The following is a 25,294-nucleotide window of genomic DNA, read 5'->3' as shown; positions in this document are numbered from 1 at the left end:
AGAAATGTAATGTAAAGAAATCTTATCGCCTTTATTAAACGATATTATACTCTTAAAAGAAGGAAGTATTTTCAAGCCGATTAAAGTTCAAACAACTACGGGAGAAGGGGTGCAGTGGCGCGATCACAGGGGGCAGGGCGACATTGTCCCCCCAACCTTGGATGGAAATCAATTCCAGGGGGGGGGGGCAAGGTGGTAAACACTGATGTAAAAGAAAGCAAGACTGGCAGAATCTAAGAGTAGCAGGACAAAAGGATGTTCAAGATGGAATTATGTTTTCAAGTATATCGTGCATATTCTCTAACAGAAGGCCAAAGGCACCTGCAGAGGGCACAGAGGGCCAATAGCCCCCTCGATTTCAAATTTTATCGGGAGTTGGCCCTGGGCACCGAACGATCCAAATAAAAAAAATGGAAAAGAAAATGCCATGGAGCAACATGAAATTTTTGCGCCCTATTAAATCAATATTGTTTTGTTTGCAAAAAATTGGATTTTAAAATTTTCTTGCTCGCTTCGCTCGCAATTTCATTGTTATTTGTAATGCATTGTAAATTACAAGAGAGAGAAGTAAGAACAACTAAGTACTTCCAAACTGTTGCTGCTGAACAGTTTTGTCTCAAATGCATGAACAATTGTTCGGAGACAATTTATATCATTTTGCTGTTGGTTTGTTATGGGCGGAGAATTGATTGTGTAATGTATTTAAGTAATGTGTTTATATATATATATTGTTTGATTGATTTGTTGTTTTAAGTCCACTTTATGCGCAGTAAGGCTAATCGGGACTGTACCTACAGTTGAAAGTGGGATCCGAACCAGTTGCCTCCACCGGGTACCCCTTGATTACAAGGCGACGACGCTACCACTGTGCCATCGGGGAGGCCGTGTTTATATATATTTATGCGCGCACGCACATCAATGCAAAAAAAAAAAAAAAAACAGTGAAATAAAGTGAGGTTTTTCTTTCCCGACTGAACTTTCATCAAGGCTTTTGCACCCCCTAATCAGAGGGTCTGCGCACGCCTATGTATATGCTGGTAGCATTATCCATCATATTCACATACATAGTGTATGCAGTATTGAGGTAATGCATTTTCAACACTAGTGTAAGAATGTCTCACAATTAATATCATTTGTATAATTACAGTACACAGATTAATATTCTGGAAATATATGAGGCAGTATTTCGATGAAGTAAAATTTTTATTAAGGTAGCCAATAAAATATTAGCTGATTAATAATAAACATAAAATTGTAATGCCACAAATATGTAGTTTGGTGTTTTCATTCATGATCATTTATGTCAATAGAATAAGAGGAATTGGGCCCTTTACCATATAGATTCATACATAGATTACATCAAACACACATCTTATATTAACGTAGTACGAATTGCATGTGAGAAAACTTAATATAACAATCTAGGAAGAAAAATTACCTTTGCTTTTACATGAGGTAGTAGTATTCCTGTAGATGTAAGTGGGATCTCTGAAAGAAGAAAGGCAACCTTAAGTAGTACAATCTTATTGATTCAAGTAAAGCTGCTTACTAGAAACCATACCACTACCGTAAGGGTGTCATAACTGCACACAACTTAGTTTGTGTCACCATAGATGATGTAAAATGGCACAGTTTTCTAAAACTGATGGCAAACTTTTCCATGCGATTTACAAATATTTATTTTTCGAATTTTTTCTTCTTCACACATGCCGGTGATCTAGTCAGTAGGGACCGAGTTCGATTCCCAGGGTGGGTGATCTAAGGTCGGATTTTTTCTGCCATATCCCCATATAAACCGGCTCTGGGGCTCACCCAGTCTCAGATCAATGGGTACCTGGAAGGATAAAGGTGGCAAGAGCATGGTGCTGATCACATTACCTCCAAAATGACCGAGATCGAGAATGTGTTGGGCCCTACGCCCCCATCCCCTAAATGTGCTTTCATGGCACGGTGCTGTATGCACGGGGAACTTTACCTTACCTTATCATATGCCTGACTCAGTGGCTGAGAACATAAAGTGGTCATCGTTTGTACTCACCTGCCACCTGCTCACTCTTGGATATTCATTGTGAGTGTTCTTTCATCAATTTCATCTCTCAACATCATTGTTGCGATTAACCAAAAGAAGCAGAAAAGCAATGTAAAATAACGATAAATGCAAATACAAATCTTCCTCACGCATGAAGAATAATTAGTATTCATTGTGGAAGCAATAACCCCATCCTGCTTTCACTCCCCACCCTTCGAAGTTAATTCTACTTTGGCAAATCTGGTCAATATTATATTCTGCTCTCTTCTTTGTTCCCTAATCTACTTATTTGTATTAGAGGTCAGGCTATATTGGCTGATATGTATTGTGGTTTGAACATCTTAGATACAGATTAACAAATATGATTTGATTGACTGATTGTTTATTTAATGTCGCATTTCTGTAACTTTGACTAATCACAATAACAAATACAAAAATATTTTAAGTGTATGAAAATAGAGGTAATTTTACCTATATCAGCAGATTCAAATAATTGATTTACCTGTCCCATCCTTACATTAGTGTCAAAATACAGAAAAAATATTAAATCCACTTTTTAAAAAGTTTCTATATTCTAATGGAAGAATATGATTTATATGTTAGGACTATGATTATTGAGTGTATTTTTTTTACATTATTTTATCTTGCACTAATATAAATTAGAAAAGGAAGTACCTTGGTTTCTTGTGTTTACGTGAAATGTAGACATGTTTTAAGCCTAGTACAACCTCTTTCACAACAAAAATAATATCATTGAGATTAATTTCATACAAATATTTAACAAATAATTCAGTTTCTTTTCTGGAATATTTCGTCACATGTTTCATATTTCCTGTTGTTACTCTACCAGAATGTTTTGGTTTGTTCCTCTCTAAAGTATTTATAAACATGAAGTTTAATTAAATATGCCATATAAAAACATACTCAACATTCCTCAAAGCTGTTGGACCATATAATATGGACTAAATATACCTGTTTAATATTTATATCACTTTCTTTGACATTGTCATTTTTATAAAATGTATTTTTATTTATTTATTATTTGTGTTATCTACAACTTGCTTCTTATAAAATGTAAACTTATTTTTTGTGAATGTTTTCTTTCTTTCCATTGACTCCTATTGTTGAAAGCTTGTAAAATGTCAGTGCAAACTTAGAGAACTCATTTCAGATACCACATGAAGATCAAAAATGTAATTATATAAATTAACAATCATGAACATAGCTTTCATAATCTTATTTCTGTTTGGTGGGTTCAAAGTAGGAAAATTAATTACTTTCATTTATACTATCAAGCTCTTATGCATACCTGTTTCAGGTCCAAGAAAATATTTAGCTGCAGAGGCTGAAGCTATTCTTAGACATTCAGTCATTGCATATACCTGTAAATAAATTACAAATAAATCATGTTATCAGTCATCTACCATGAACCATTTAACTCTGTTAAAAGTTTCACTTGCCTGTAGTGAACAATTCACACATTTAGTAAGTATTTGTTTTATTGTTCTCAAGGATCTTTTTTTAGCAGGTTGGCGTTTCTTTCTAGGGCATTGGCATAGTCAAGCATGGAATCCAGGTCCCTCCCGAACCTTTGTCAAATTGTCTAGAAATGATAATAACTGTATTGATGATGTTTGCAAAAAAATTTGTATTACACACAATGCTCGCCTTTAAAATTGGGTTTTCATTGTTTAGGCCAAAAATTTCATTTGGAAAGAGCAAAAAATCATGAAAACAATTAATTGATTAATACAGTAGTTCGAATTAATATGCACAGCTACAGGTATGTAGTAACTTAACCTAACAATTGTCCACCACATTGTTTATTTTATCAAAGATTGGGCCCCTTCTTATAAAAAAGGTTCTACCTATACCCCTGGTCTAAAGATATCATGCCTCAATCACTTTTACAGGAAAATGCATAATTTTGATATACCGGTAACCTTTAACCTTTTTTCGTTGCCACCGTATTGACCCCGCTGAGTTGTTGTGTTTTGGTAAAGCTATGGGTGTTAAATTCGGCTGAATATGCACAATGACCCTTCATTGTCGTGGACGTTCACAAACATTGCAAGTCAGTTTGAGTTCAGCGTTTTCGTAACAAGGGCGCTGTAAGATAATTTTATTCATACGCCACGAAGAACAGTTGTGAGAGGATTCAATACAGCCCTTATTGATTGATTTATTTTAGTTCGTTTTTCTGCCACTTTTCGATACACGCAAAGATGAGGATGGGTGATGATATGATGAAATTGATGAAGGGACATTTACAAACACCTATGCCCGGGCGGGGATTCGAACCCGGGACTCCTGGCGTTGTAGCGCGTTGTGAAATACAGCCCTTATGTTCGATAAATTGTGCAATAGTGTATGTGTTGCGTGAGTGTTATTTAATAATGTCGCGCCGGCGCCATTGTGCAGTGGTTAGCATATCGCGCTACGACGCCAGGAGTCCCGGGTTCGAATCCTGGCCTGGACATGGATATTTATGAATGTCCCTTCATCAATTTCATTATATCATCACTCATTCCCATCTTCGCAATTAGCCAAAAGTGACAGAAAAGCGAAGTAAAATAAAGCAAATCAAATCAAATTAATAATGTCGTTCTCGAAACCTAGTACGTACCAGTAGTACAGGCACCAAGGGTAAAATACTCGTATTACGTTCACAAGACAGAAATCTTAGTTTTAAAGCTTATTCTTACTTCAAGGAATTGGCGTTCGCAAGAAGTGCGTGCTGAAACAGTGTTTTCTCAGAGTCGAGAACTTACGGCTAAAGCGTGTGGTGTCTGTGTGCATACTGTGTTGCGCATTATAAAACAGGGTAAAATATCTACCACAGATATCGTTGAACCCCTATTCAAATCTTCTGGGAAACATGCCAGAAAACAGAAACGAGAGTGATGATGATGACCTTGCAGTTCCTCTACAATAAATACCTTCAAACTTCTCTCATGTACGAGTTTCTGTTATATGCTGCAGTGATATGATATAATCCTGTGTAGAATTATTCACTATATATTTCATTGTACTCAAATATCACGTGCATGCATTAATGTATATAAAAAGTTGAATATTGGACACAACGAATTCTCTGCGTTTCCCTTCCGCTAACAGTTCGTTTGGCAACAGCGCGACAGCACTGGCTGCGTATTGGCTGAATTCATGTTCCTTCTAAAAGCGTACGCCGTATAAGTCATAAAAAGCATTTCTACAATATAATGTAGAACCCTACACACTGAGAATTCGCTTTTCGCTATATTCTGCAGCTATTGGTTGGCAACACTGTATTCATACACGTGCATTTGTTTATCGTACAGGTCCTTCTAAGCGCGGATCCAGTATAGCTGTTATAATTGCATTCATGTTTTGGATTCCATATATCCAAGTAGTCTACTTGTTAGCACTTCTGCCTTTTTGAATTCCAAAAGTTTACTGATGAACTGGTATCATGGTAAGAAATGGGATGCTATTATACGAGTTGATTAATAATTTATCTTTTTTATATAGATGATTGTCTAATAAACTCAAATTTCATTGGAAATGATATGAAGATATTGGAGGCTGGAAGACCCAAGTTGCTAATTTATAAGGAAATTAAGATCCATAGTTTTAATATTTTCTGTATTTTTGTACATTTTTTAAATTGATCTTAATATTCAACTCCTGTACTATCCATACTCTTTAAATTTATGATCACAATAAAATACAGATATCTTTTGTACACTAGAAATTACATAATATGCTTAGAAGTCATTGCTTACCTGTCGGATTTCCTTCACATTTGGCATTGTCTTTAACAAATCATTTTGTGTCTCAATACTGAGTTTTGCTCCACCGCTGAAGAGAAACTTTACACTGCTGAGATCATAATTCTTTGCCTTTGGAGTCTTACTCAGCCACACATAATGAAACGGAAAAGCAGCAACGAAAAATGGCTGGAAAGCAATAAGAAAATAGCATCTTTAGTAACCATAATGAATGAGCACGTTATTAAGTCTCAATGAAAATAATCAAAATAGTAGTAACTTAAATGTAATGTTCGGTAGTTGTCTCCTGGAGTTCGTTTGATTCCCGGCATCCTTTTAAGTTCAATTGCATTCAGTGTGAATGTTCTGTGGTCTCTATCCTCTGGAAGTCCCAAAGGATCTCTTTGTGGGATTGTACTATGTCCTGGCTTCCCTCTTCTTCCAGGCGACACCTTAGGAACTCCTTCACCTGTTTTCCTTCTCTTTTATCTTTGGCCTCTGGGCCTCACAGGAATCTATAACCTCACTTTGGGAGGTCTGTTGAAACATGCTCTCCAGCTGTCTATATCCATCAAGTATTACTTGATGCTTCAATAATAAGCGTAACTTAGCGGTGGCGGGGGGCACTTTACCCCTCAAATTTTCAGATTACTAAATTTAAAAGTTAAGGATTATTTTGTTAACCTCCTGGGAACTGAGGATCAAAGTATTGAAGAGTATATTATATTTAGCAAAATAGTTCTGGATGCTATTTGTATGCGATGGAAAACTAATTAATTCTGCCCCTCGAGGTTAAATCACAAGTTTGATTCTGTCCCCCAAAGTTAAGTCCCAAGTTTGATTCTATCCTCCAAGTTAAGGCCCAAGCTCGATTTGCCCCTCCAAAGTTAGGCTCAAAGTTATGCTCATGGCTTCAATTGAAACATCCTCACCACTGTATCAAAATTTCAAAATGAGGAATGGTTGCTAGAATGACCTTACACTGCACTGCACATGAATTTGATTGAAGTTGTGAATTCGAGTATCAGCATGTTTGTGCCCTTAACTCTATGAACACTGTGTCATTTGATGTGTTAATGATGAATGGAAATTGCATGTGGCTATATCTGTCTCTCGTAACTGAAACTGTCGCAACACAAGTTTTTTTTTACATGTCTCTGAGATTGAGTATTGTTTTCAGAGGTGTGGCACTTGATACATTCGTCTGAGGGATTTGCTGTCTTGTAGTGGCATGTCAGTGTTTGCTAAGAAATTATGGTGAGCTTCTCTTAGCCGTTGCGTTACTGGAGTATATCCAGGATCCTCTAGCATCTGTATGCTGCGTGTACACATGTCATTACCTGAGATGATACGAGCTGCTTGCACCCGCTCCAATCTTTAAGGTGTGAGTAGGCAGTATGTTCCCAGGTTGGACCTGCATAACCTAGAGTTGGAATGATATACATCTGCAGTGGATGTAGCCTTGTCCTCATAGTCAGTCAGGGCAAGCGGACATGGCAAAAAGGACAAACACACTTCGTAATCCTCTGTTTCCTGCATCTTGGATATGAAAGGTAAACATGAGTCCTCGATCCAGGCATGGATCCACGGGGAGGGCGATAGGAAAGATCGTCCCTCCCAACTGTTAGTTTTTCGATATATTATTATGCCTAATAATTTTGAAGACTCAAGTTTCCAGTCTTGTTAGAGTTTGATTAAAACCCACTTTATGGCCATTGTATGCTAATGGGAACTGGACCTACAGTTTGGATCCGAACCACTGTGAAGTATGCCCCAAAAGCAGATCGGACCCGTGACTCCTTGAGATAGACTGACGCCAGGCCCCGTAACATTAGGTAAATCTATTTTGTAATCTAATTTCTTTGAGGTGAAGAGTGAAAATGTAGACAGCATATATTATTTTGTTCACAAGTTCGCGAGGATAAATTCACAGAACATGAACAGCAGTTATTACATTTGTTCATCTTGTTTGTGAGCAGAAGCCTAAGGTGCGGAAAGTGTTTAGAAGATTCTCTAGATTTTAGAAAGTTATTTCATATGGGAGCTTCTTTACCTGTAACTTCCCTGCCTCTGTTGCAGCCTTTCGTTTGATAAATATCTGGGAATTTTGTACATTTGTACATTTTTACTTGTATGATATAAATTGTACCTGTATCATCGAAAATAGTGTGTATTAAGGTGTAAGTAGCAGTCAATTAACACTTCAATAGATATTTTAGAAGATATAGAGAAAACTGTATGACATGCTTGACATTTCTAAATTTTATGTTTTATAATAATATAATGACCCCCCTCCCCACAAATTTACCTTCATTTAATACTGTTAAACTTTTGAAACATGGACTTGGTTTACAAAGCCCTCCCCTGGAGATCAATTCTAGCTACGGGCCTGGATAGGTTTGGTTCAGTTTACCATGACAATGAATGGAATGATGATGACACACAATAATAATCTATTCCAGCCCTTGACCCAATTTTTACAAAATAACTCTAATCCGTAAAACGTGGAAGTCAACTTGGTTCCTGTATACAGTACTGTATATTGTGTAACTTAGAATTGGTTGTTGGCGAGGTAAGGTACCCAACTTAAATTCGCCCCTCCCAACCGTGTCTTCTGGATCCGCAACTGCCTCGATCTAAGGTGACCCCTAGATATTTGACATTTTCCCTGTGTGGAATTACTTGTCTGCAATACCAAAGTTGTCTGTTCATACTTAGTGTGAGGGACACGCACGTTTTGCAGCATTCACTTTCAGATGCCATTTTCGAGCCCACAGCACAGAAACATGATTCAGGCATGACAATAATAAAAACAATTTACCTGGTATTCCTCCATGGCTTCTAGAAACCTTTGCTCACAGAAGTAAGGCATTGTATATAGTTGGTCTCCCTCCATAAGAGATGTTAAACCCAGTAAGAGACCTGCTATGTGGAAGTTACTGAGAGTGGTAAATGCGGGCCGGGGTTTCAATTGATGGCTGAAAATAACGGAAAGTATAATGTAAGAATCTTTAATGTGGTTTTGCATCCTTACATTCTTAGTGATATCTAGAACATCTTTTGAATTTATATCATAGAAAAGATCAGCTTGCTGTCTTTCAGTCTAACAGTTACGGGTTTACATTGGTGGAGTAAACTTGTGAGTAACTGGAACAAGTAAAATAAAGTTAGGTTCTTTCCTCATATAAACACTAGAAAAATACATGCATGACTAATAGCTTCACTAGTTGCGATACTTGAGTCGAGTTGCTTCGCTGCCAAAGGAGGATGTCCACTTGACAGAGTATGATTGAATGCCTTCTTCCCTACATGTAGCATGAGGTAAGTACTAGTGCACCCTGTGTTAGGTTACGCACTCCAAAAATCAATCTCAAGAATAGTAATAGTAACAATGCAAGTTGGATATAACTAAATTGAAGCACATCACTTTATCGCAATATGTATTGGATTAGTCAAAAAGTAAATGCAATGTTTTTCTTTTCCTCCGTAGGTTGGCTGTACAGCTTTCTGCGCTCGCAAGCCGATAGATAGTATCGTTGTCTTCGCCTGTGGCAGGTTACAGCGTCATCACTTCAGTTCGCTCTGCAGTGTTGCCAAGTAAACATGGCTCCGCCACTGTCCGTGTGCACCACAGAAGAACAGCGTTCTGTAATCCGTTTTTTGTGGTCTGAAGGTGTACCAGGAGCTGAAATCCATAGAAGACTTCCAGCACAATACGGTGACAATGTTTTACCGCTGCGAAGTGTTTACCAGTGGATTGAAAAGTTCAAAAGCGGTCGAACAAGTGTGAAGGACGAGGAAAGAGCAGGTCGTCCAGCCACATCCGCTACTGATGACAACATTGAGCAAGTCCGTGAGCTGGTACTGAATAATCGACGAACGACTGATGAAGTGGCAAACCATATGCACGTTAGTCATGGTTCTGCATATGAAATTATCCATAACAGGCTCAACTTTTTGTAAAGTCTGTGCGAGATGGGTCCCTAAAGAACTCACTGACGAGAACAAGCGGAATCGTGTGAGAATCTGTCGGCAATTATTGGACAGACATGCTAACGAAGGTGAAGCCTTTTTGAAACGAATCATCACTGGAGATGAAAGATGGATCCATCACTTCGAACCTGAGAGCAAACGCCAGAGCATGGAATGGAAACACCCTGAATCTCCAGTGAAAAAAAAAAGTCAAGCGTCAACACTCTGCAGGAAAAATGATGCTCACACTTTTTTTGGGACTCAGAAGGGGTAATTATGGAACATTATGTGGAAAAGGGGACAACAATAAACAGTGAACGATACAGTGATATGCTTTCGAACAAGTTGAAGCCTGCAATTCGAAGCAAACGACGAGGTCCATTGTCGGAAGGTATTCTTTTGTAGATGACAACGCCCGTCCCCATACCGCCGCCAACACCGCTCAAACTCTTCGAGGTGTTAGAGCATCCTGCATACAGTCCCGATCTCGCCCCGTCGGATTACCATCTGTTACCAGATGCTTTAAGCGGCCGTCGATTCGACACAGATCAACAGGTGAAGGAAGCGGTGCATACGTGGCTTGCTGCTCAACCGAAAACCTTTTTTTCTCAGGGTATCGGAAAGCTTGTGGAACGTTGGACCAAGTGTATTGAAGTGCAGGGGGACTATGTTGGAAAATGATATCATTGTAAATTTCTATTGTTGCTGTGAAAAAAAAAATGATTGCATTTACTTTTTGTCTGGCCTAATATATTACATAACACAGGTTGACTACAGTTTATCTGTAACATAACTTTCTTCCTTTAAAGATAAACTGTAGTTAATCTGTGTTATATAGTACATACTGCGATAAAGTGATGTGCTTCAATTTTTGACAGGGATAGTTATATCCAAACTGTAGGTCCAATCCTGACTTGACATTTTTACAACAGGTAGCACTTGTTACCAAGAGATTCGAATCAAAATAATAGAAGAAATAATTTAAATGACGACAGTGTAATGAAATATTAATAAATTATAACTTATGGTGTAAGAGAAAGAACTAGTGAGCATGGAATTTTATTTCCTACTTAATACTTATATTATCAAGTTAGTTAATATTGCAGGGGATGAAATAAACATATTTTTTACTTGAAATATTATGTTCAAATATTTTAATAGCATTTATAGCTTGAAATTGATTGAAATTTTGTTGTCAAGATTAACTTGTTAATGTAACACTTACTTCAGACATCCATTTTGTAGGCTCGTTGTGGAGACGACATTAAAGTAAGCAAGGACTCCATAATGTGCATACTGTGCTGCTTTGGGTAAACCTGTACTTCCACTTGTTGTTGGTAAATAGATTATGTCATTCATGATATCCACATCGGTATTTTCATTGTATGCTAAGAAATGATAAATTTATGTGTAATGAAAATACATGGAAAACCTAAATTAACGCACACGATAATTTAAGAGACAATTCTATATTTATGAGAAAGAATAGCTATACCAAGATTGATTAATTATGTTTGTAAATTGCAATTAGGACAACAGAGATATAAATTACTTGGCAACAGTTGTCTCTGATATCTGATGGATGTACTAATGGTTAAAATCCTGCTTTTAACTGTAGGTCCAGCCTTGACTAGCCTATCTGTGCATAAATCATGGACGTATCCAGTTTTTTTTACCAAACATTTTCCATGGAAGGGGACAAAACTTTTTTTTAAGGGTGGAAACAAAATACTTTTTTCCAGGGGTACAAGCAACACTTCGCCAATGAGGGGAAGGAATATACGATTTGAAATCACGGTGGCTGTGTTTTATTTTGAATTAATTGAAATGGAAATAACATGATTTTACTTTCCAACATACAAAGCACATGAACTAGATGAAAATTTTCACCTCTCGTTTCCCATGGCATAAAGTTTTCTTAAGACAAACTTCAAGTCAATTCAATATGAACACAAAAGCAAAAATCACATATATCAACTAAGTAATGGCTGCACATGTAATTCAATCAACTATGAACTTGCCAGTTCTTTCATGGGAAGACATTCAAAGTTTGGCTGGCACATCTTAAAAACCACAGAGCAACATAAATTATTAAAACTTACATTTTTCATACTTATTTTAAATATCTGTGGTTCCTAAAATGGAGTTAAATTTGTATTACTTGTCAAATAAAGGCATGAAGTTTTGGCAAATTGATAAGCATGATTTTAGAAATAAGATGTTCTCTTCCATTGAAAACGCAAATACAGATATAAGAAATTTACCTTGTCCATCATCTTTCAGTAGTTCTTCCAAGGATGTTGCTCCTTTCACGTCACCAATTGAAAACAAATTTACTTCCCAATCCAGTTTTGAAACAGCTGTTTTTACTAATAATTCAGTTTCCTTGTCGCACACCACAAAATGCGTGTTACTTTCCTTCATTAGAGCATATTGGTCCTCTGTAAAATTAATTAAAATAGCATTGAATTATTAGAACAGCTTTCAAAAATACATTCAAAGCATTTAATTAACATAGCTGCGACTAAATATTTATAATAGTAATCTTTTTGTTAAGTTTACAAGGCTCAGACATTTCCTTATTTGCTGCTGCAATATACTGAATCAAAATTATAATCAAGAGATCAATTAGTATGATGGTGAAATGTTACAAATCCAACGTGCTTCAAATTATTGCTTGCTTCATTCCAAATGGTGGGTGCAGTACAACACCTCCACTGTGACCGTGATCGGGAATGTGTGTGGCGCTACCTCCACAAGCCGCATCGTCGTATATAATCAAGGTCTTATTGTCTTTTTAAAAGTGGCTCAGTCACAGGTACTGTCATTACAATTACTTCTGCATAATCATAGAGCATGCTTCATACATGAACTGGTAGCAGAGGGTTGTTCTTTGTTTCACTAATAACCATCTAAAATTGAAATTAATTTCCATAAAATTATAATTATAACCTCTATCTTTTAATATGAAAATATAGAGAAAAGAAACTTCAAAGCCAAAAAGCATTCCATTAAAAACCGTCAGGAAAAGTAACTAAAAGAAACTTACTTTCGTTAATCGCTACCAGTGATGTGCGTCTACGCGTAAACAACGATAGTCTACATTCTACACGTAGACTATTTTATACACGTAGATTAGGTAATCTATGTAAACAACATGGCCAAAGGTGATAACTTAACAAAGGGCGCCGTGGAATTGAAAGAAAATCATATTGCGTATCATTTGCTGATGTGTGAGGAGAACTTTTCATTCTCTTTCTTCCAAATTCGAACAATTTCTCACCTAGGAAGAAACCTAATATAGGAAATATTCTAGTGTTTTATGGGGAAAAGACAACTCTTGCCTCACGACTGCCATCTGTTGTTGTTTTTTGCATACTATTTATCTTCTTCCATAGTTGATGATGATAGAAGAGTAGAGAAATTTTGTTGTAAATAGGATTCTTTTAATTTCGTGAAGAACCAACATAGTTGAAAATTTCACTTTCCTTTCATGAAAGCCTTGAAAATTAATTTTAATGCACTTTAGATTGTCTACGTAGTCTATGTAAACTACAACCTAATGTAATCTACGCGTAGATTACGCGTAGACAACGCATGTAGACGTAAACTTATAGTCTACGGCACATCACTGATCGCTACTTGATAAAAGTCACCATGTTACGGCTACAGTTACTTATTTCGAAAAAGTAACTAGGTTACAGTAACTATTACTTCTGCATTTCAAGTAAGCCGTTACTTCCAGTGGCTGTTCTGAAGAAACATGAAATTCACTCACCAGGCCTATCAACCGGGCAGCCTCCTCTTATGGCACCATTGCAGCACCAAGCACCCAAAATGAACAAGTCGGTGAGGGCCATTTCTTTTGTTATGTAGTAGAGAATGTCCCCTTTCTTGAATCCACGCTTAGTGAGGGCGCTCGCCACTTTCTTGGACAGTGGCTCTACCTCGGAAAACTTCACACTTGTTCGGTTCACTGTATCGGTCTAAGAGAAGAAATGACTTTCGTTAAAATACAACATTTATTTATTGATCAACAACTTTCTACACCAGTGGCTCTCAACCTTCATGAGCCCGCGGCTCGGTAAATTCTGTTTTTAAAGGTCGGTGCCCCGATCCCAACAATAACTAACTAACACTCTCTCTAGCCTTCTTAAACCCGAAGGTTTATGGCTGCAGCAACACAGGCCTAGTGGACGTCAACAGGATTTTTCCAGAGAGGGGCAAGGAAGGTATTTTTTCCAGGATGGCAAACAAGGCACATTTTCCCCAAAAATAGTGTTGTTCCTCAAAAAACATTGCTTACATTTGAATTTATCATATTCATGCAACAATTAACACATACTATTGTGGCTGAAATGAAATTATATGTGAAAATATATATAATTTTTGGTTGCCTTTCATTTTCCAGGAGGGGCCACGGCCCACCTTGCCCCCCTTCCGGACACCAATCCGAGGCCTTCCATCTGTCCCTATCTTGAGCAAGATCTATCCACTCTTTTCCATCCCAACCGATTTCTTTTAGGTCCATCTCAACGTTATCCCTCCATCTTCGTCTTGGCCTTCCTACAGATCTCTTACCATCAGGTTTCCCTACAAGAATCCTGTAAAGTCCTCTCCCATACGTTCCAGATGGGCTGCCCAACAATATTATTTGTAAATTTTTTTTAACTTTATACCTTAATTTATACCTAATCGGAAAATTTAATATTAAAAAATATATTATGGCATAATCATAGAGAGTATTAGTTCTATTATGTCTAGGATTGTTGACAGATATACTGTATATAATTTTGATTAAATTAGTTGACAACAACTGGGCCTAATGGAATATTTTAGTTTCCTCTGGCTAATATCATTAAATTAATTTGGTAAGTGCTGATTTTCATTGGCATGTTCCATTTAGGACAACGAAAAATTCAAATCAATCAGAATATTTCGACTTAAAAGAATGGAATACCTAAGAAGCTTGTTAGTATGATAAAAATATGCACCAGTGAAACAGAAAGTAAAATTCGTGTGGGTATTAATTTGTCTGACAAATTTACAATTCATGATGGGTTAAAACAAGGAGATGCATTATCTCCATTGCTCTTTAATTTTGCCTTAGAATATGCTGTTAGGAAGGTAAAAGAAACTAAAGAAGGACTAAAATTAAATGATGTGACTCAGTTGTTAGCATATGCAGATGATGTAGACTTACTGGGGGATGATGTGAATACAATTAAGAATAATGCTAAAATATTTTTCAAAACTGCTAAAGAGATAGGTTTGGAAGTTAGCAAAGAGAAAACTAAATATATGCTTACAGGTCGAAACCAAGTGTTAGATAATAATCAAAATCTAATTATTGATAACAACTCGTTTGAACCAGTTTACAAATTCAAATACTTAGGAGTAATAGCCTATTAACAAATGAAAATTATATTAAAGAGGAAATAAAAAGTAGGCTTAATTCAGGAAATGCATGTTACTTCTCTCTTCATAAACTTTTGTCTTCTCGTTTAATATCTAAGAAACTAAAAGTTAAAATATACAAAACAGTAATTTTGCCTGTAGTATTATATGGATGTGAAACTTGGTCCCTTACATTGAAAGAGGAACATAAATTGAGAGTATTTGAAAATAAGATCCTTAGGAAAATCTTTGGACCTAAAAGGGATGAGGAGACAGGTGAGTGGAGAAGGTTACATAATTTGTATTCATGTCCAGATATTATCAGAATAATTAAATCAAGAAGACTTAGGTGGGCAGGCCATGTGGCACGAATGGGAGAGGAAAGAGGAGTTTACAGGATTCTTGTTGGGAAACTTGATGGTAAGAGACCTGTAGGAAGGCCAAGACGAAGATGGAGGGACAACGTTGAGATGGACCTAAGGGAAATTGGTAGGGATGGAAAAGAGTATATAGAACTTGCTCAAGATAGGGAAAGATGGAAGGCCTGTGTTGCTGCAGCCATGAACCTTCGGGTTTAAGAAGGCTAGGGAGTTAGTTAGTTTAAAAGAATATTAGTTAATGAAAATTGCTGCGCAAACTACTTTGAATTGATGCCCAATTATGTTATGTCTAAGACTGTACACAAAGAACATTTGTCGGAGCAGGAATTTGTCCATGATATTTGATAAAGGTTTCAGTAGAGAAATGAACGTATAAGGGTAATTTTAAAAAAAGGAGCTAGATATGAGAAGATGATTTAACAAAACAATAAAATTGTTGAAAATTTGTAAAAATAATGATATATTCTGTCCTTAAAGAGCCTAATCAAATGCTAAGCTTCATCAAGATCATTTGCTCCTAGCTCTTTAGAAAATTAAAAATTGTAAATTTTTCTAGTCCACGGAATGGGCATACTTGTCCACAAAGTGAACATTTGTCACTAAGGGGGCTTTTATCTCGTTAGAGTAGATCTTAAAGTCCTTGGAATGGATATCTGTGTTTTTTGTTCTTTTAAGCAACCAAATATTTTCTGTACATAACCTTTTCCTTAGTGAAAAGTAAACTTGAACTTTATTTCTTTTTTATCATAAATAATTATTTTTGATCTCCGTGAGCATCTCTGTCCACGGAGGGGACATTTCTTTTCTCTTATTGTATTACTCCATGGAAATACAAGTTAAGCAAACATAAATTTTCAGGTGACTTCTGCACATAATGTTTATCACTAAATTCATAATAATTAATGATTGGCAAAATTTCTGACCTTGAGAAGCTTGTTCACGTAGTGGACACGTGATCTCGACAAAGTTCGGATACCAGAACTTAATCCCAAAAATCTCATACATAATGCTAGACAAGCACCTCTGACTGTCCCTTGAAATCATAATGGCTTCCATTCCCTCAAATTTCCTGATGTGGAGTGAACAGTCTTGCGCTTTGTGGATTTTTATAGGAACTTTTTACATTTTCATATTTTACTCAACTAAGATTTTCATAAGATTATTTCTTTATGTTCATAGGATATTCTAAGGTGATTAATTAGTTAATTGCAATAAATTAAATCTTAACTTGTCTAAATGAAAATCTATTAAAATAATATACATCCATACATTTTGATTGCGGACAGTCCACGGAGTGGCAAATGGACATATTCTGTGTAAAATTCTGAAAAGAGGAAAAACATTTCTGGAAGAAATATAAGCTGATGAATCTCGCAACTAGTAACTCCTATTGAAAAAAGTGTAAATTTATTTAAAACATTTTTTGTGGCTGCCCGACAAGTTTTCTACCACCTTTTTTTCTAGAATATCCCATAAACTAGGTGTGTAGCTGTATTGCAATAGAGATTCTCGGATCCTAGAGACAGTAACATAATCTGTCTATGCTCCTAGCTTTAAATAATGGCATATACTTAGGAATAAAGCCGATCTATTCTACTTACGATCCATGGCAAATCCCCAGTGCGTGACAGATGTCTTCTGGTTCGCTCAAATATGTACTGAGTTACAGGAACTTTAGGAATATCATCCAAGCTGCCTTTGAAAGGTGATTCAAATATGTTGTCTTCGTTCGACATGTTGCCAGTTCTAGAACTATCTGGAAAATAATTATCTTCATTATTAATTGTATCGTCATAGTAATAACTAAGGCCCTGATTTATATGTAGGCAAAACGGTAAATGTCTGTTATATCTGAGACACATTTCTATCGGATATTTTCAGTTTTAAATGGTTCGTACTTACCAATTGTGTATTGCGGAACATAGTTGAAGGTACCATTATGCTTTTTACACGAAAATAACTTCGATTTTTCACATTACGAGTAATTCTTTTGGGTCCTTTCTTCCGTTGCGGAACATACAATATGGCGCGCACAGATGTGGATCATCACGCGTCGTGCTTGTGTTTTGTCGATTTGGAGTGGGTATGCAGTGTTTCAATCTTCTTAACCAAAAAATACCTACTTTCGTGTTCATTATGTCATCACAAATCATTGCCGGATAGCCCCAAAAACCATTCCAGATAGCCCCACAAACCATTGCCCCAAAAAACATTCACGATAGCCCCACGAACTATTTCCGATAAGGTTAGGTTAGGTAAGCATAGTTAAAAAAATTAAAATTCTGGAAAAAAGGCACGTTTGGAAACACTGGCGAGACCGCGTGACTTTCGACGCTCGCGCCATCTGCAGGTACATAATGGAAACAATGGCATAATGTTGTCGCTTTGCACAAAATGCGAGTTTATTATATGAAAAGTGCTTATTTCTTGTTGTGCAGCATTCTACGGTGAGAAAATACCTCCACGCACTTTCAAAATACTACAGAAAGTCATTTCCGTAAGTAGTTTCTTCTGTAAAAATGAAGAAATGTGTCTCCGATATAACAGACATTTACCGGCAAAACATGCAAAATATGTACATACATGCGTAGAATGTAAATTAGTAAAATATGTAAACATGTATGGACATCCGGAAGAGGGAAAATGAATGTTCATTTTAAAATTATATATATTTCACACAAAATTTCATTTCAGTCACAGAATTTATGTTAATTATTATAAGGGTGTTGAAGGAACATGATAATTTCAGACTGAAGCAGTGTTTTTTTGGAGGGGGCATCACTATTATGGGGAAAAATATGCCTCCTTTGCCCCCCTGGAAAAAAATTACCTAGCTTGCTCCTCCTTGGAAAAAATCCTGCGCATGCCCATGTATGCAAGTATTCCGGTTAAACCTCCACCTTATGCGCTGGCGCAATGCCTCGAACTGAAAGCATTGTTAAAATACAAGAATGATCCCATGGCCCATTATAACATATGCAATGATTCCTATGGACGTACACATAAAGCCTAGTTTACATTGGTGGAGTAGACGGGCGAGTAGCTGGAGCGAGTAGAATAAAGCGAGCTACTCTCCCCGTGTAAACAACTGGAGCCAGTACTCGCTCCAGTAGTCAGGACAGTTGAGTGGCTGTCCACGATTCCGTGCTCGTAGCGAACGTGCTCGTAGCGAACATGTGCTCTCAGCGAACACCGGAAGGAAAGGATTTGCAGGTGCATGCTGTTATCGAACACACAAACTTGCCCTGTTTTGTTTGTTCTTGAAAGTGGTCAACATGCAAGTGTTGCCAGTGATACCTTATAATCATTTTGTGTTTGAAATTAGCTAAATGAAGGATCCTCAGCAATTTAGGTTAACTACATGAAAGTTTTTGTTAGCTATATATTTTTAATTCTCTTTCACTCATCTTGCTGGTTTCACAGTCGATTGGAGAAGGGTCTCACTTACCGCACAACACTTGAGCAACCTTGTGTTCTGACGTCACAGGAGAAAGGTTTTTAATTTTAGGCTAAATGCCTACGTTGTTAGTTTAAGCTAGCTATGTTTAGTTCTCTTAACCTAAATAATAATTTTTCATTGTATTTATGTTAATGGAACCTAACCTAACCTTCTAGGCATTCCTCGTCTGACGTCAGAACACAAGGTAGCAAAACTGTTGTGCGACAAGGAAAACCCGATTGAAGAATGATCAGGGGTGGGTCAGGTCTGGTCAAGAGGCAACAGCCACTGAGGTATTTCTCCACGCAACTTAGCTTATCACTGGCAACACTTGCATGCTGACCAGAATCAAGGACAAATGAGACAGGACAAGTTTGCGTGTTCGCTAACAGCACGCACCAACAAATCTTTCCATAACTGTGTTCGCTGAGAGCACGTGTTCGATATCAGCACGTTCGCTAACAGCACGGCACCCTGTCCACGGAGGAGAGCGACTTGATCGAGTTGCTTCCTCTCCCATCGATTTTGTTCAACCGCGCGTAAACTCGCCAGACCACTCAATCAATGTAAACAGTTTCTGAGGATAGTATGGAGTCTGTACGGTGGTAGAGTGTTGTGATTTTGCATATTAAATGTATTTGTATTTTTTTAAAAATTCAACCATGAATATAAGGTGATCCAAGTCCGACAACATAAAGTTTGTAGAGGCGGAGGAGAAGTAAAATTGAAAATAAAGAATTTACGTTCTACGTACAACCAAGAACAATTGAAAATACAAAAATGAAGGAAGTTAGTTTTCTTTCTAGACTTGTTCTCGTGCATTATTGTATTCATTTCTCGTAAAACTGTTTTAGAGCTTTTTTAAAAAAATCGCCAACGACGTCGGCGTGTTCATATTGTCAAAAGAGCACCAAACAGGTGCAGCCACTATCCCACTTTGACAGAAAGTGTGTAAACAGCTACTCGCCACATAATGGTCGAGTCCAGCAGACAAGCCAGTAACTCGTCCCAGTAACTCTCCCGCACATCGACCAATGTAAACCAGCCTTAAGAATAGACAAGACTTTTTTTTTCCAGGGGCAAGCAACACTTTCCAACGGAGGGCAAGAAATATATATTTCGAAATTGTGTCAATACTTTACTTTGAATTCTTTGAAAAGGGAATAGCATTTATTTCACTTTCCAACGTAAAAAAAGAACAATGAACCAAATTATTATTTTCACCACTCGTTTTCCAGGGTGATCAGCGCTCCCCTTTTCCCCCGCGCTGGATACGCCAATGATGATTTCAAGGGCGCACGCAGGATTTATTCTCAGGGGGGACAGAGTCACAAACTTTTTTTATTATTATTATTATTATTATTATTATTATTATTAATAATAATAATAATGTTACTGCTATTATTACTGTTTTATTTTTGTTGTTATTATTATTATTATTATTACATTACTCTAATGTTTTTTTAATTACATACATTTTTAATTTCCATATTCTGTATATCTATATAGAATTTGCATAATTGTATACTTAACATTAATTCATGTAGGACAAAAACTGTTTTATATAGATAGATATCAGTGTAAAATACACTGTAAGCTTAAATGTAACCCTACTTCAAATAATAATAATAATAGTTTCTGTAACTTACGGCCTGTAAGTCATAGAAGACAATACTTTATGTTATAAAATATCTCAACAATTTCAACATTTGAATTACATTAACTCTTTCCAGAAATATCAGGGAGGGGAAGTGCCCCCTCTGGCCCCCTCCTGCGGGCTCCCATGGATGATTCTATTGAATTTGTATGGCTGAGGGTACAGTTGTAGATATTTTAGGCACATGCACATACGTACAGTGGGATCCAAGAGTATTACCGTGCAAATTGTCCATGACTATTTTCATTAACTTTTCTCTTACATCCTCTGTTGTTTTAAGCGATGGATTTTTATGTATGCTGGTGCAGAAGTTGTCAACAGCTTGTCTTGAGTTTTCTTTAATTCTTGAAGCTCTTATTGGGTCAAGTTAAGTGCTCCAACATGGTGATGGACAATTTGCACAGTAATACTCATGGATCCCACTGTACATGGCCGTATCTATACAGAAATAATGGATGGGTTCAACTTATACCACAGCCCAAGGATGGTGGAATTTCAGTCGTTATAATTTATTATTAAAATTATAAGCTATAAAAATTTTCTCTCTATAAGCAATTTATATGTAAATGTTAGCTTGGTATACATTAATTATTTTCAGGGGTAGAAAAATACAGGACACCCAGTCATGAAGCCTGAATTTTTTAATTCAGTTCTAAAATTATTATATATATATTTTATATTTCTAGTTTTCTTACGAATATTTGAATTATTATTTTTAAAGTAACGAGTACAGTGTGTGTGTGTTTTCTGTATCATGTATATAATTTAATCAGAATAATGAACATACAATTATAAATTTTGATACCTAAATTTTAAAATCTGGAACGATATAGTAGATTCCACCATATATTAGAATGTATTGGATAGTTATCCATGCTCTTACCTTCTCTAGGAAGGCCAGCCACTCCGGTACAAGAATAAATTAAATGTTTTAAGATCACATTTCAAAGCTTACCTTACTTGGATTCATGGCTTTCTTATTTGCAATAAATAAAGAATGCTGGCGTCTGAATTATTTTTAGTTTTGTCTACCCCTGATTATTTTGACCATAAACATATTATTTTTTACATTTAACGTTAAAATAACTTTTCAAACTTTATCAACCAATGGCGTGTTCTAACCAATTTTGAAATATTGTTTATTTTACTACACAATTAATGCCAAATGGTTACTAAACCAGTCAGAAGATATTGGACCCGTTAAACCCTCCCCTTATGTAAGGCCATATGCACGTAGAGTGAGATTATTTCCGTAACAGCTCTGGTCGTTCTGCGCTTGCACCTTGGGAGCGAGTCATAACTCCCGATACCTCCAATCAAGAAGTAAAGCGCTGACGTCATCTCTACTCAGCGCCTATAGCTAACTCTATTGCTCACGCTGTACACTGCTCGTAGGCTCGCTGGCTAGACTCGCGCAGTCAGCTGGAGATGTTCCGAATGCACGCGGACTCTGCCTCTAACAGCAGCTGATAATCCCCCCACATACCGTTCACTCACATACCTCACGAGACAACTACAAATAACTAACGGCCTTATCCACCTCTGCAGATCCTTTTGTATCCTGGTGACAAGCACCACAGGACAGGATTTTTTTGCAGCTGATTGTGAGGTCGATGCCCGACGTAGAAATATACAGGAAGTGCACAGTTCCGATGAATGAAATAAATCTGTTCGGCGTACATGCCTATGGCTAGTGGTCAGTGGCAGGCCCTGAGTCGAGAACGTGACGAGCCGAGGCGGGGAGGAGAGAAGGAAAAACGTGAGACTCTTTACGAAAGCAGATAAATATATACAGGGTGTTCATAATTAATGTTACCCTATTTAGAGCCCTCTGGAGCCCGTTCGAAGCAACTGATTGTTGTGTAGCTTGGTATAGATGCTATGGACCATGGGGAAGCGAACCCTGAAAAAAAATAGTAGTTGAAATTTTCACCACCAGGTGGAAATGTGGCGCTGAGACAACAACCAGAAACCGAACATGCAAAACTTTATTTTTAGTTTGTCGGTACAGCAAAGTAGCACCGTCAACGTGAATGGAACCGTAAGACATCGTGATCAATGGTCGCACGCAACACTGTTGTTGTTCACTGTGCACCAGATTTTAGAACCACATTTCCCCTTTATCAATTTTATCATGTCATCACTCATTTTCACGATTAGCCAAAAGTGGCAGAAATGGGAAGTGAAATGAACCTAATCGATAAATCAATATGATAATACGTATACTTGAGGTTTGATAGCTGTTCATCTATATATTTTTAGTATTAATAATAGGGAGCACTTTTTGATATTCACCAATATGTCATTTGAGAGAGAGAGAGAACTTTTGCAATGTATATGTTCCTGAATTTCCAAAAGGGATTGTCACACACTAATGTCAATAACGTGTTCATAAGTGGATCCAGGGGTATAAATAATAATAGTAATAATAAGATTTATTTTTCATCAGCCATGAAACTATTGCGAATATCTAGACAACAACGAAAGCAAACCACACGAAGGTTCACGTCATTGCTCTAGAAGGAATTCCAATTTTGGAATACCAAAGTGGTTTTTCGAAAAGAAGGAAAATTTTCGAGAACTGCTTCGCTGACATCGGCCGGAGGCGCAGCCGTGCCTTAAGCATAACATTTTAAATGTTCAACTACTCAATTATGAGTTAGATAACAAGTTTGAACTATCGAACGCCTTTTGTACACCCCTGCACGCTCACACCTCAAGACACATACCTGTTCTTCTCAGAGCCAGAGACAAGTTTGAACTATCGAACAGTGACGTGCGGTGACGTCGACACTTGGGGTAGCAATCAGTGGCGTGCTCAAGTGGGTGGGCTTCGTGTGGGTCATACCCCTCCCCCCTTTATGACACAGTATTTCTAAAAATAGAACGTCAATAACAGGAAAAGATTGCAAAATGATGAATGAGTACTAAGAAAGTACACGTAACCCCCACCCCCATTTCAAAATAAAAAAGATTTGATTTGACTACTAAGCCAGAGATCCTGGGTTCGAATCTCGGCTTGACCATGGGTATTCTTTGAGTGTGTCCCTTCATCAATTATATTGTATCATCTTCGCGATTAGTCAAAAGTGGCGGAGAAGCGAAGTAAAATAAACCAAAGCAAGCAACCAATCAATGATTTGACTTGATTTTTGTTACTTAGCGCAGCTTTTTTCTCATATTTGGTTAATTGCGAAGATGATACGATAAATTACTGAAGGGACAAACACAAAGAACACCCATTCCCAGATCGGGGTTCGAACCCAGAACTCCTGGTGTCGTAGCGCGCTGTGATAACCACTCCCCCACGGTTGGTTGATTTGGTGTTTTAAGTTCACTTTATGCACAGAAACAAAACAGGTAGTTTGTAGTTTCCTCAAGTCATTTGGCTTTTTGAGTTCTGAGATACATTTTTCATTTCAAATTATTTCATTATTCACTGCAGAGTACAACACAGGAACAAGAATGCGCGCTCACCACAGGTTCGAATCCCGGCCTGGATTGTTCGAGGTCCCTTCATCAATTTCATCATATCATCACTCATCCTCATTTTCGCGTTAACCAAATGTGGCAGAAAAGCGAAGTAAAATAAACCAAACGAACAACAATATGAACATGCGTTCTCTTGCTCAAATAAATACATCTGTTGGAGGCCAAAATATTAGTATATTTAAATAAAACACTACTAAAACGAGAGCGAGAGAGAGCCTGAGCAAATATTTGTAATTTAATCATTATATATTCCATATTTGTAAAACAAAAATAAAGAAAGAAAGCATAACATTATTGTCTGCACATAACACGTTCCCATTTCATAAATAATAAAACTACATCCCATAAGGTTCTGTAAATACAGAGAAGATACGTTAGTACTGCAGAAAATTTTCCCTTGAGTTCTTTAGAGGATTTACAAAGAATCAAGGGAAACCCATCTGTCCTGTAGGAGATATACTGGGGGACCTGAAACCACGGGCTTTCAACCATTAGGGCGGGGGCGAGGGGGCAAGGGAGGTAGAGGCAGAAATCTTCCCTTTTCCTTCGGGCGGCCGTTTACCTGGAACTGGTATGGCGGAAGAAGAGCGAGCTAGGCCAGTTTTGCCCGCGGATCACGCCGAGGGACTAGAAGCGCGTGAAAAAAATAGTGTTGCATATGAACTGTGGCTTTAACAAGACAATAAATATTGTGATTTGAAAATAATTAAAGATGTGAGATTGATTAATCTATCTCTGCTAGACTAGCTACTCCTCAGTGCACGTCACTGCTATCGCAAGTCTTTGGTACGCCCCTGCACGCTCGCACCTCAAGACACATACCTGTTCTCAGAGCACTTCCCGTCGACAAACACTTCTCACAATCCTTTCACCAATGCTCGTCTCCTGAGTGGTCGAGGCGTTTTATACCCATTGGTTCATTGAACCCGGCCACGGCAGCTCAAGAGGTAGCGCACAGCTTCAATTGCTCCCTTGCCCTAAAATTTCTATTGACTTTAAAGAATGTAAAATCACTATGTTTATAAGGTGAAGCAATCGCCTGTGCATTGTTTTAACCCTACTTTACTCTAGTATAGGCTAATAGGGACGGGACCTTCAGTCTAAAGCGAGATCCGAACAACTGTGTGGGTCTGTAAGGATTGATTTTTGTTATTTGACGTCGCTTTTACGCCACTTTTG

At 37.3% G+C, this 25,294-nt stretch overlaps 1 protein-coding gene across 1 annotated transcript in view; it reads right to left on the bottom strand.

Moving 5' to 3' along the window:
• LOC145980564 (uncharacterized) overlaps positions 1–25,294 on the bottom strand; it is a 53,779-nt gene that overhangs the window by 8,982 nt on the left and 19,503 nt on the right. Inside the window, exons 2-9 of the mRNA XM_083113595.1 lie at positions 17,129–17,283; positions 13,529–13,736; positions 12,015–12,191; positions 10,976–11,138; positions 8,600–8,756; positions 5,794–5,967; positions 3,339–3,411; positions 1,439–1,488 (exon numbers count right to left, since the gene is read on the bottom strand). Coding sequence (XP_082969721.1) covers positions 1,439–1,488; positions 3,339–3,411; positions 5,794–5,967; positions 8,600–8,756; positions 10,976–11,138; positions 12,015–12,191; positions 13,529–13,736; positions 17,129–17,263 — 1,137 coding nt within the window. The 5' untranslated portion in view covers positions 17,264–17,283. The remainder of the gene's footprint in view (positions 1–1,438; positions 1,489–3,338; positions 3,412–5,793; positions 5,968–8,599; positions 8,757–10,975; positions 11,139–12,014; positions 12,192–13,528; positions 13,737–17,128; positions 17,284–25,294) is intronic.

This window comes from Lepisma saccharinum, chromosome 28 (assembly GCF_977018435.1).
Source record: "Lepisma saccharinum chromosome 28, izLepSacc3.1, whole genome shotgun sequence".
Taxonomy (NCBI): Eukaryota; Metazoa; Arthropoda; class Insecta; order Zygentoma; family Lepismatidae; genus Lepisma; species Lepisma saccharinum.
This window is presented reverse-complemented; position numbering and strand designations above follow the sequence as displayed.